Source organism: Zea mays, chromosome 2 (assembly GCF_902167145.1).
Source record: "Zea mays cultivar B73 chromosome 2, Zm-B73-REFERENCE-NAM-5.0, whole genome shotgun sequence".
NCBI classification, from domain to species: domain Eukaryota; kingdom Viridiplantae; phylum Streptophyta; class Magnoliopsida; order Poales; family Poaceae; genus Zea; species Zea mays.
Genome location: NC_050097.1, coordinates 205987687 through 206000660, shown reverse-complemented (window position 1 = coordinate 206000660; position 12974 = coordinate 205987687). Strand labels below are relative to the sequence as shown.

General features: G+C 49.0%; 1 protein-coding gene across 1 annotated transcript; it reads left to right on the top strand.

Moving 5' to 3' along the window:
• Nucleotides 1-416: 416 nt before the first annotated feature.
• On the top strand, nucleotides 417-3271 carry LOC100284915 (histone-lysine N-methyltransferase SUVR3). The gene is given in 3 exon segments (NM_001157810.1): nucleotides 417-547; nucleotides 636-1271; nucleotides 2671-3271. Coding segments are annotated over 2 exon segments (1020 nt in total). The 5' UTR covers nucleotides 417-547; nucleotides 636-640; the 3' UTR covers nucleotides 3060-3271.
• The last annotated feature ends 9703 nt before the right edge of the window (nucleotides 3272-12974 follow it).

Genomic DNA, 12974 nt, shown 5'->3' with positions numbered 1-12974 from the left:
GGGACAGCTCGTTCGGTCGGGGGACGCGCACGAGGGGTGAGGCGACTCGGGGGAGGCTCTTTCGGTGGGACGCACCAGACGGTCCAGCACCCTAGGTGATGAATATATTTGCTATCTATGTATTAAAAATATTTTTTTAATCCAAATACCCCCTAAAAATAATTTTTTGATCCAAATATTTTGTTGAAAAAACAGTTTATTTGAAAAGCTGGTAAAAAGTAGTTTATGTTTTTTTATCAGCTTTTAGTTTATTCTAAAGAGCAGCTAAACTGATAAAATGCTGTAGAAGTTTTATATTTAATATAATTTCTGATTAATTCGGTGAAAAAGCTAAAAATAAACTACGTTAAACATGTAGTGACAAAATTAAAATCTTCTCCGCTCCTCGAGCCCGAGGTATAAATGACCCTATACCTGGTTTGCCTGTATACTGGCATGCTGCAGCACCTGCAGCCCTGACCGGCGACGATTGGGCGGCCGTCGCTGCCTCCTTACTCCAGGTGTCCAGCTCTTCTTCGTGCCATTTGCCGGCCGTGAGCACCACCAGGTACGCCGACCCCATGGTCTCCCCTTGCTGCTGTACAAAACCGAGCACGCAAAGCCTAACTTACTATTTGCATTCGGATCTGGTTTAGACGGGATGAGCAACCCGGGGGCACCGGACACCGTCACTGAGTCGGCGGAGCTGGTCCTGCCGTTGTTGCCGCCGCAGGACCTCGCGGCCGCGGCATCGGCCTGCCGCGCCCTCCGCGCGGCTGTGACTGCTGTCACCGCGCGCCGCGCCGGCGACGCCGCACGTGGCCTAGAGCCGCTCCCCATCCCGTTCCGCAACTACGTCGATTCCAAGCCCTATGCCTACTTCCTGTATACCCCCTTCTCCCTCACCCGGCTGGCTCCCGGCGCCTCCGCCCCCAGCGCCCAGCCGTGGGGTGCCGCCTGGACCCGGCCGCCCCGCCCCACCTGGCCCCGCCCCAACCTCGACGGCTTACCATCAGCCGTGTACGGGTGCGCGTGCGCGGCGGCGGAATGCGGTGGTACCCAGTGCGCGTGCGCCGATGTGGAGGCCGATGCAGCGGGCTCGGGCTTGGAGGCCGGGATGGGGAGCCTCACGGAGTGCGGTGATGTCTGCGCGTGTGCGCCGTCATGTGGGAACCGGCGGACTCAGCGCGGCGTTGCTGTGCGGCTGTGCGTCGTGCGCCACCTGCACAAGGGGTGGGGGCTGCACGCTGCGGAGGCCCTCAGCTGCGGGCAGTTTGTGTGCGAGTACGCCGGTAAAGCAGGACACACGCCTCTCTCTGGCTTCTTTGCGCTTACTTATTATATGTTTGGTTTGCATCTTGAACTGAATTGATCTGTTAAAATTGCTGGACGACGCTGTTCTGTCCACTAACGTTTGAAATGCGGCACGGACAGAACTGATTCCGCATGAAGCCGTGCGTTTGTGCGGTCGTGCCACGTTCTAAACTGCAAAAATTGCTGGACGTAGCTCCGTCCCATGTCGAACAAACTGATTCTATATCGAGCGACGAGGCGATCCAAACAGACTGTTAAACTCCTTACCAAGCAAAACAATTGATCAATGATTACTTGACTGCCAAATGGGCACTATGAACACATACCAGAATAAGCTAAACTGTACTGATGCACAAGATACATAAAAAACCATTGCCGTTTTAGTAGATTGTTAACCATGTTTGTGCTCTCCACATGTCATAGATATATTCTTATAATTTGTTCACTTGTGTTTCCGGTTAGTTGTTCATATATGCCTAGCTTTGCTTTGGTTCTGTTCTTGTCATAGCTGAAAAAGAAGCGAATTCATTGGGCAAAGCCTTATATATAGTTGATACATAAGGATTCGTGTAAAATACAATTGCAGTCTAGTACAATTTTTAGCCTTGTGCCCTTTGCAAAAAGGACTACAAGAATCATGCCTTTTTTCAGTGTAAGCTGCTGTTGACTTGCTGAGTAGTGAGTAGTTTATCCCCAGGGAGTTCAGGCCAATGTTAATGTGGTAATAGAGTTTCGGCGCATCAGCTCTAAACAGAAAACTGATAGTACATTGACGTTTATGATTAGTTTTGTGCCACATTCTATCCAAAAGATCCAGTTAGGAGATTAGCTCGTGGAATTGTTTAACTTCTTGCCCCTTCATCATTTTAAGCTTATCAAGTTTCAGGAATTCTCCACACAGCTGTTGATTTATTGATCTTTTATCATCAGTTTATGAGGTTGCAGCAGAATGAAAGATTGGATTTTGTTAAGCCTGGCATTCTTATTTTTGGCTCATACAGTTTTATAAGAGGCGCTTTATGACTAGATCAGTTAATATTCAGAATAGTGTGCTCTGTGCTGAGCTTGTGCACTGATATATATATATATATATATATATATATATATATATATATATATATATATATATATATATATATATATATATATATATATATATATATATTTGAATGCATTATGTGCTGATATTTAAAAATATAATATTAGTGATTGTTGGTATTATTTGGAAACTTTAACTATACATGCTGTCTTTAAAAAAATTACATTATTTTTGTTTTGTTCCCACAGTTTCAGGTTACGTTGAGTTGTGACCGTTGACTAGCGAACCTATAGTCACTGGTGCTTTCTTTTGTGGTAATCTTTGTATTTAAACTGTAGGGGAGTTTTTGACAACTGAAGAAGCGCGGAGACGGCACAAGGTGTATGATGAACTTGCCTCTGGTGGCAAGCTCTGTCCCGCGCTGATTGTCATAAGAGAGCACCTCCCTTCTGGTAAAGCATGCTTAAGAGTCAACATTGATGCAACCAGAGTGGGAAATGTGGCTCGCTTTATCAACCATTCATGTGATGGAGGCAACCTGCACCCAGTGCTGGTGAGGAGCTCTGGTTTGTTGCTCCCAAGGCTCTGCTTCTTTGCTGCCAGGGATATCGTGGAGGGAGAAGAGCTCACCTTCAGTTACGGTGATGCTAGGGTTAGGCCCAAGGGTTTGCCATGCTTTTGTGGAAGCTCGGGTTGTTCTGGTGTGCTTCCTTCAGAAGAAACTTAAGAACTGATGCCATCACCTTGGATGTCTTACAAATGAGTTTGATTCTATTTCTGACTTCGCAATAACATGGCTTCATGAGGAATTGCCTGGCCCATTCTTTTAGCCATACTGTAATGTGTGCAACAAACAAAAAACAAGCTGTCAGTTTTTGGTGAAGAACTGGTCATGTTTGTAATGTGATCTGTTTTGGCTGGACATGTGTTTCCTGCTTACAGTTGATTGGCAGATTCTTTGACTGTCAATTTCTAGCATATGAGGCTCAACACGACAGCCAACCTGGCATGGAAACACAGCTTATGATAATTGTTTCTTTTCCAGGATCTCTCCGTTTCTGTTTGCTTTGGGCTTATACTCTTGTCAATTTGGTTGCTGCGCGCTGTGTGTGGCCGCTGCCCGCACGACGCTAGGCTTAACTATGTAATAGAAACCGTGGTAACACACGGGCACGTACCTAGTTCATGTATTATACCTACAAATTTTGATTTTTTTTGCCAAAAATATCGGTGTACATGTGTACACCCATGTTTTGTCTGCCCCTTCGCAGTAGACCAGTTGTTTGGCCTTGGTGACATGAGTTCAGGCTGGCGACTGACAACACACTGCTAAAGGTCTTTGCATTCTTTTTCTACCTGGCTTGGAGGCAGATTGTGTTTAGGACGCCTCTAGGTTATCCGAAGCATCTGAATGATGCAACCTTTCCTATGCTCTTCAAAAATGTGTCTTTTTTCTCTTTTGCTTGCATTGCTGATAATATCATATAGGCCATTGCAGATTTTAGCTGTTTTTTTTTCTCGTGACGTGACTTAAACTTGTCTTTTCCATCCTAAAGAAGAGAGAGCTCCCAGATAGAGCTGTTCCCCTTCAGTGTAGCAAATGGCGAGGATAAAACCCAAGCAATTGTTAATCCAAAGCAAGACGAAGAAGGCCCCATCTCGAATCAGCTACTCTACTATCATCACATGGAACTTGATTGTCATATTGGTTCTTCTATCTCTTTATGCTACCTACAACCATTGGCATCAAAGGTATTATCCTTTTCGGAAACCATTTTTTGTTAATTTTACTATTTGGTGCCCCTAGCACAATTATGTAGTTGTTGAATAAGTAGTGCACTATAGTTTCTACTCAGCATTCCTCTAGTGATAAGTTCGACCGCATGTCTGCCCAAGAAACTGTGCTCGTATTGTTTACACTTAATGAATCTGCAACTAGGTGTGGGAAGCCCTAACCCTGGATTAGGGTTGGGTGCTGTATTAATAGACTTTAGTAAACTGGGTCAGGCCCATTACAGAGGGGTGAGAGGGTAATTACACGGGGAGCGAAAGTCTAACAGGTATTCTAACACCCCCAGTCTCAACTCTATCCTGTACAGATGTTGAGACTGGAGCGAAAGTCTAAAAATACACTCGACGGTAACCCCTTGGTGAAGATGTCGGCGAACTGCAGCGTGGTGGGAACGCTGAGAACCCGAACATCACCAGTAGCGACACGCTCGCGGACGAAGTGTAGGTCGATCTCCACGTGCTTCGTGCGCTGATGCTGCACAGGATTGGTGGAGAGGTAGACGGCGCTGACGTTGTCGCACTAGACGAGGGTGGCGCGCTGAAGGGGGCTGTGAAGCACTGAAGCTCGTGGAGGAGCTGGCGCATCCAGGAGGCCTCCGCCACGTCGTTGGCCTCAGCGCGGTACTCGGACTCTGCGCTGGAGCGGGAGCCGACGGGCTGTCGCTTGGCGGCCTAGGAGACGAGGTTGGCGCCCAGAAACACGACATGGCCGGAAGTGGATCGGCGAGTGTCGGGGCAGCCGACCCAGTCAGCGTCGGTGTAGACCACGAGCTCCGATGTCGGGGATGGTCAGAGTAGGAGGCCGTAGTCGAGGGAGCCGCGGAGGTAGCGTAGGATCCGCTTGAGAGCGGTGATATGGGGCTCCCGCGACGTGTGCATATGCAAGCACACTTGCTGGACGACGTAGGCGATGTCGGGCCGGGAGAAAGTGAGGTACTGGAGCGCGCCGGTCAAGCTTCGGTAAGACGTCGCGTCAGCGACTGGGGGCCCGTCGTCCTTAGAGAGCTTCGCCTGAGTGTCGCCAGACGTGGAGCAGGGCTTGCAGTCGGACATGCCAGCCCATTTTAGGATGTCGATGGCGTACTGGCGCTGGTGAAGGAAGAGACCCTGGGACCGGCGTTCGGCGGTAATGCCGAGAAAGTGGAGGGGCTCCAGGTCCTTCATCGCAAACTCCTGCTGGAGGGCGACGATCGTGCGCTGTAGAAGATCGGCGGTGGATGCCGTGAGCACAATGTCGTCGACGTAGAGTAGGAGGTAGACGTTGTCCTCGCCACGCCGGTAGATGAAGAGTGACGTATCCGACTTGGCCTCGACAAAGCCAATGGAGGCTAAGTAGGAGGCGGAGCGGCTTTACTAGGCCCGCGGCGCCTGCTTGAGGCCGTAGAGGGAGCGGTTCAGCCGACAGACCAGATCCGGGTGAGCGGCGTCGATGAAACCGGTGGGCTGGCTCTAGTAGACCGTCTCCGTCAGGGTGCCATGGAGGAAGGCATTCTTGACATCGAGGTGATGGATCGCTCAGTCTCGGGAGAGGGCGAGGGAGAGGATGGCGCGAATGGTGGCGAACTTGACGACGAAGCTGAAGGTCTCGTCGTAGTCCACTCCAGGGCGATGGGTGAAGCCCCAAAGGACCCAACGGGCCTTGTAGCGGTCGAGGGAGCCGTCCGATGTCAGCTTATGGCGAAAGAGCCACTTGCCGGTGACCACGACCTGAAGGACACGTCATCAGGTCCCATGTGTGGTTGGTCAGCAGGGCCATGTACTCCTCCTGCATAGCCCGATGCCGGTGAGGGTAAGCGAGGGCGATGCGAACGAAGGAGGGAACCGGGGAGGCGTCCGGTGGAGTAGCGGTCGTGTCAGCGGCCAGAATCAGTCGGTCGACGGGCACCGGCGGCGCGTCGAGTCACAATCGGGTGGACGTGCTCGAGGTCGCGTTGAATGGCGACCGAGTGGTACACAGGCGGCTCAGAGCGGGCCGCCGGGATGTCGGGGGCCGCGGGCGTGACCGGCTCGCGGCAGTGATAGACGATGGAGGGGTCGGTGAAGCGGACCACACTCGTCGACGGGGTCCGTGGGCGCCGAGGTAGGGGCGCTCCCACGGTGGTGGTAGACGAGGGCGGGGTCGGCGAAGCGAGTCACGCTTGTCGACGGGACCGCGCATGGCGCAGGCGGGGTTGACTGGGCCGCACGGGGAACGGGTACAAGTTTGAGCGGAGGTGCTGGAGCCGCGCGTGGCGCAGGCGGGGTCGATGGGGCCGCGCGCGAAGGCGTTGAAGCCACACGTGGCGCGGGCAACAATGAGAGGCGAGGCGGCTGAGGTGGATGGGTACTCAGATCAGACTCAAGGAGGGAGTCGAGATCGGTGGGTGGGGAGGAGCCTGCAAGGGGAAACAGATCTTCATCGAAGACGACATGACGAGAGATGATGATGCAGTGGGAGACGAGGTCAAGACAACAATACCCCTTGTGGTCAGAAGAGTAGCCAAGGAAGATGCAGCGGGTCGAGCGGGGACACAACTTATGAGGAGCAGTGTTAGGATAGCAAGCACAATCGAACACGCGGAGGTGGTCGTAGGAGGGGGCTGTGCCGTACAGGGCGTGGTGGGGAGTAGGGTGGCTCACCGCCTTCGATGGGAGGCGGTTGAGGAGGTGGGTGGCGGTGTGCAGGGCCTCTGTCCAGTAACTGGCAGGGAGAGACGCTTGAAAGAGAAGGCATCAGATCATATTGGTGGTGGTTTGAATCATGCGCTCGGCCTGGCCGTTCTAGGCAGAGGTGTAGGGACACGAGAGACGCAACTGAACGCTACTGGTGAGAAAGAGACCGGGCGGCGTGGTTGTCGAACTCACGGCCATTGTCGCACTACAGGGCACGAACCGGGTGACGGAACTGGGTGGATACCTAGGCGAAGAAGTGTGAGAGGGGGGAATGTGTTGGACTTCATCCGAAGAGGGAAAGTCCAAAGAAAATGGAAAAAATCATCCAAAATCACCAAATAGTATTTATATCCAGAAAGACTCAGTACAGGGGAGGTCCAGAGATCACAATGAACCAGGTCAAAAGCCTGCTCAACCCGAGAAGACGAGGTAGTAAATGGGAGATGAGTATGTCGGCCTAACTGACAAGCATGACAGAGGTCCTCAAAATGTCCCCTACTACAAGAAGAATCTAGACTGCTGGAAAGCTTGGTCATGACGTCATGTCCTGGGTGGCCGAGACGACGATGCTAAGTGGTGGCGGTGGCGGTGGAGACTAGGACGGGTGGAGGAGGCACACCGGTGGAGGAGGGCCGAAGCGTGTAGAGGGGTCCGACGCTGTCACCTCGAGCGAGAGGAGTCCTGGTGGTAGATCCTTCACAAAAAAATCAGAGGGGTCAAACTCAATGGAACAAGAATTGTCGGTGGTGAACCGATGGACAGAAAGGAGATTGTGGGTGATATGGGGGGCTACAAGAACGTCGTTGAGATAGAACGGTCCAGAGAGAACCGATGCACCTACTGAGGTGACCGGCAGAGTGGAACCGTTTCCAACGACGATCGAGGTGGGGCGGGAGGAATGAGGTGGGTGAGAGCGAGATAGCATGCCTGCGGTGGGGGTGGTGTGTGATAGTCGCCTAGAGGGGGGGGGTGAATAGGGCGAAACTGAAATTTACAAATACAAACACAACTACAAGCCGGGTTAGCGTTAGAAATATAAACGAGTCCGCGAGAGAGGGCGCAAAACAAATCGCAAGCAAATAATGAAGTGTGACACACGGATTTGTTTTACCGAGGTTCGGTTCTCTCAAACCTACTCCCCGTTGAGGAGGCCACAAAGGCCGGGTCTCTTTCAACCCTTCCCTCTCTCAAACGGTCCCTCGGACCGAGTGAGCTTCTCTTCTCAAATCAAAGCCGGGAACAAAACTTCCCCGCAAGGGTCACCACACAATTGGTGCCTCTTGCCTTGATTACAATGGAGTTTTGATCACAAGAACAAGTGAGAAAGAAAAGAAGCAATCCAAGCGCAAGAGCTCAAATGAACACGGCAAATCACTCTCACTAGTCACTAGGGTTTTGTGTGGAATTGGAGAGGATTTGATCTCTTTGAATGTGTCTAGAATTGAATGCCTAGCTCTTGTAAGTGGTTGAGAAGTGGAAAACTTGGATGCAATGAATGGTGGGGTGGTTGGGGTATTTATAGCCCCAACCACCAAATGTGGCCGTTGGCTGGAGGCGTCTGCTTGATGGCGCACCGGACAGTCCGGTGCACACCGGACAGTCCGGTGCCCCTGCCACGTCATCACTGCCGTTGGATTCTAGCCGTTGGAGCTTCTGACTTGTGGGCCCGCCTGGGTGTCCGGTGCACACCGGACAGGTACTGTTTGCTGTCCGGTGTGCCAGCATGGGCGCGCCTGCCTTCTGCGCGCGCAGAGCGCGCATTTATTGCGCAGCAGGTATCCGTTGGCGCGGAGACGACCGTTGCTTCGGAGTCGCACCGGACAGTCCGGTGCACACCGGACAGTCCGGTGAATTATAGTGGACGAGCCGTTGGCTTTTCCCGAAGCTGGCGAGTTCCTGAGGCTGACCTCCTTTGGCGCACCGGACACTGTCCGGTGTACACCGGACAGTCCGGTGAATTATAGCCGAGTTGCCTCTGGAAATTCCCGAAGGTGGCGAGTTTGAGTCTGAGTCCCCTGGTGCACCGGACAGGTACTGTTCACTGTCCGGTGGCACACCGGACAGTCCGGTGCGCCAGACCAGGGGTGCCTTCGGTTGCCCCTTTGCTCTTTTGTTGAATCCAAAACTTGGTCTTTTTATTGGCTGAGTGTGAACCTTTTACACCTGTATACACTATACACTTGGGCAAACAGGTTAGTCCAAATATTTGTGTTGGGCAATTCAACCACCAAAATTATATAGGAACTAGGTGTAAGCCTAATTCCCTTTCAATCTCCCCCTTTTTGGTGATTGATGCCAACACAAACCAAAGCAAATATAGAGATGCATAATTGAACTAGTTTGCATGATGTAAGTGTAAAGGTTGCTTGGAATTGAGCCAATGAAACTACTTACAAGATATGCATGGAATGTTTCTTTCTTATTTAGCATTTTGGACCACGTTTGCACCTCATGTTTTGTTTTTGCAAATCCTTTTGTAAATCCATTTCAAAGATCTTTTGCAAATAGTCAAAGGTAAATGAATAAGAGTTTGCAAAAGCATCTTCAAGATTTGAAATTTTCTCCCCCTGTTTCAAATGCTTTTCCTTTGACTAAACAAAAATCCCCCTAAAAGAGATCCACCTCTTAGTGTTCAAGAGGGTTTTGATATACCATTTTTGAAATACTACTTTCTCCCTCTTTTAAACACAAAGGGATACCTATTGATAAATACTTTTGTAAAGCACTAAGTTTTTGAAATTGGTGGTGGTGCGGTCCTTTTGCTTTGGGCTCATTTCTCCCCCTTTTTGGCATGAATCGCCAAAAACGGAATCATTAGAGCCCTTCAAAGTAATTTCTTCCCCTTTGGTCAAAAGTAAATGAGTTAAGATTATACCAAAGTCGAAGTCCTTTTCTTTGATGCTCATTTCTCCCCCAAAGAATAGAGAGTTGCTTGGAGTGATGGCGAAGTATGAGTTACGGAGTGGAAGCCTTTGTCATCGCCGACGACTCCAATTCCCTTTCAATATACCTATGACTTGGTTTGAAATAGACTTGAAAACACATTAGTCATAGCATATAAAAGAGATATGATCAAAGGTATTCAAATGAGCTATGTGTGCAAGCTAGCAAAAGAAATTTCTAGAATCAAGAATATTGAGCTCATGCCTAAGTCTGGTAAAAGATTGTTCATCAAGTGGCTTGGTAAAGATATCGGCTAATTGATCTTTAGTATTAATATAAGAAATCTCAATATCCCCTTTTTGTTGGTGATCCCTAAGAAAATGATACCGAATGGCTATGTGCTTAGTGCGGCTATGCTCGACGGGATTGTCGGCCATTTTGATTGCACTCTCATTATCACATAGCAAAGGGACTTTGGTTAATTTGTAACCATAGTCCCGCAGGGTTTGCCTCATCCAGAGCAATTGTGCGCAACAATGTCCTGCGGCAATGTACTCGGCTTCGGCGGTGGAAAGAGCGACTGAATTTTGCTTCTTTGAAGCCCATGACACCAAGTATCTTCCCAAAAACTGGCAAGTCCCTGATGTGCTCTTCCTATTAATTTTACACCCCGCCCAATCGGCATCCGAATAACCAATCAAATCAAACGTGGATCTCCGAGGGTACCAAAGCCCAAACTTAGGTGTATAAGCCAAATATCTCAAGATTCGTTTTACGGCCGTAAGGTGGGATTCCTTAGGGTCGGATTGGAATCTTGCACACATGCAAACGGAAAGCATAATGTCCGGTCGAGATGCACATAAATAAAGCAATGAACCAATCATCGACCGGTATACCTTTTGATCCACAGACTTACCTCCCGTGTCGAGGTCGAGATGCCCATTTGTTCCCATGGGTGTTTTGATGGCCTTGGCATCCTTCATTCCAAACTTGCAAAGAATGTCTTGAGTATACTTGGTTTGGCTGATGAAGGTGCCCTCTTGGAGTTGCTTCACTTGAAATCCTAGAAAATACTTCAACTCCCCCATCATGGACATCTCGAATTTCTGTGTCATGATCCTACTAAACTCTTCACATGTAGACTCGTTAGTAGACCCAAATATAATATCATCAACATAAATTTGGCATACAAACAAGTCATTTGATAGAGCTTAAAGCCATGGTAAGTAGCATAGGCCAATAATATGCGAATTGACTCAAGCCTAGCTACGGGTGCATAGGTTTCACCGAAATCCAAACCTTCGACTTGTGAATATCCTTTGGCCACGAGTCGAGCTTTGTTCCTTGTCACCACACCATGCTCGTCTTGCTTGTTGCGGAAGACCCATTTGGTTCCTACAACATTTTGATTAGGACGTGGAACTAAATGCCATACCTCATTCCTCGTGAAGTTGTTGAGCTCCTCTTGCATCGCCACCACCCAATCCGAATCTTGAAGTGCTTCCTCTACCCTGTGTGGCTCAATAGAGGAAACAAACGAGTAATGTTCACAGAAATGAGCAATACGAGATCGAGTAGTTACCCCCTTATGAATATCGCCGAGGATGGTGTCGACGGGGTGGTCTCGTTGGATTGCTTGGTGGACTCTTGGGTGTGGCGGCCTTTGCTCTTCATCCTCCTTGTCTTGATCATGTGCATCTCCCCCTTGATCATTGCCGTCATCTTGAGGTGGCTCATTTGATTGATCTTCTTCTTCATCAACTTGAGCTTCATCCTCATTTTGAGTTGGTGGAGATGCTTGCGTGGAGGAGGATGGTTGATCTTGTGCCTGTGGAGGCTCTTCGGATTCCTTAGGACACACATCCCCAATGGACATGTTCCTTAGTGCTATGCATGGAGCCTGTTCTTCACCTATCTCATCAAGATCAACTTGCTCTACTTGAGAGCCGTTAGTTTCATCAAACACAACGTCACATGAGACTTCAACTAGTCCAGTGGACTTGTTAAAGACTCTATATGCCCTTGTGTTTGAGTCATATCCTAGTAAAAAGCCTTCTACAGTTTTAGGTGCAAATTTAGATTTTCTACCTCTTTTAACAAGAATAAAGCATTTGCTACCAAAAACTCTAAAGTATGAAATGTTGGGCTTTTTACCAGTTAGGAGTTCATAGGATGTCTTCTTGAGGATTCGGTGAAGATATAACCGGTTGATGGCGTAGCAGGCGGTGTTGACCGCTTCGGCCCAAAACCGGTCCGGTGTCTTGTACTCATCAAGCATGGTTCTTGCCATGTCCAATAGAGTTCGATTCTTCCTTTCCACTACACCATTTTGTTGTGGCGTGTATGGAGAGGAGAACTCATGCCTGATGCCCTCCTCCTCAAGAAAGCCTTCAATTTGAGAGTTCTTGAACTCCGTCCCGTTGTCGCTTCTTATTTTCTTGATCCTTAATCCGAACTCATTTTGAGCCCGTCTCAAGAATCCCTTTAAGGTCTCTTGGGTTTGAGATTTTTCCTGTAAAAAGAATACCCAAGTGAAGCGAGAATAATCATCCACAACAACAAGACAATACTTACTCCCGCCGATGCTTATGTAAGCAATCGGGCCGAATAGATCCATGTGGAGTAGCTCAAGTGGCCTGTCGGTCGTCATGATGTTCTTGTGTGGATGATGGACTCCAACTTGCTTCCCTGCCTGGCATGCGCTACAAATCCTGTCTTTCTCAAAATGAACGTTTGTTAATCCTAAAATGTGCTCTCCCTTTAGAAGTTTATGAAGATTCTTCATCCCAACATGGGCTAGTCGGCGGTGCCAGAGCCAACCCATGTTAGTCTTAGCAATTAAGCATGTGTCAAGTTCAGCTCTATCAAAATCTACTAAGTATAGCTGACCCTCTAACACACCCTTAAATGCTATTGAATCATCACTTCTTCTAAAGACAGTGACACCTACATCAGTAAAAAGACAGTTGTAGCCCATTTGACATAATTGGGAAATAGAAAGCAAGTTGTAATCTAAAGAATCAACAAGAAAAACATTGGAAATAGAATGGTCAGGAGATATAGCAATTTTACCAAGTCTTTTGACCAAACCTTGATTTCCATCCCCGAATGTGATAGCTCGTTGGGGATCTTGGTTTTTCTCATATGAGGAGAACATCCTTTTCTCCCCGGTCATGTGGTTTGTGCACCCGCTGTCGAGTATCCAACTTGAGCCCCCGGATGCATAAACCTACAAAACAATTTTAGTTCTTGACTTTAGGTACCCAAACGGTTTTGGGTCCTTTGGCATTAGAAACAAGAACTTTGGGTACCCAAA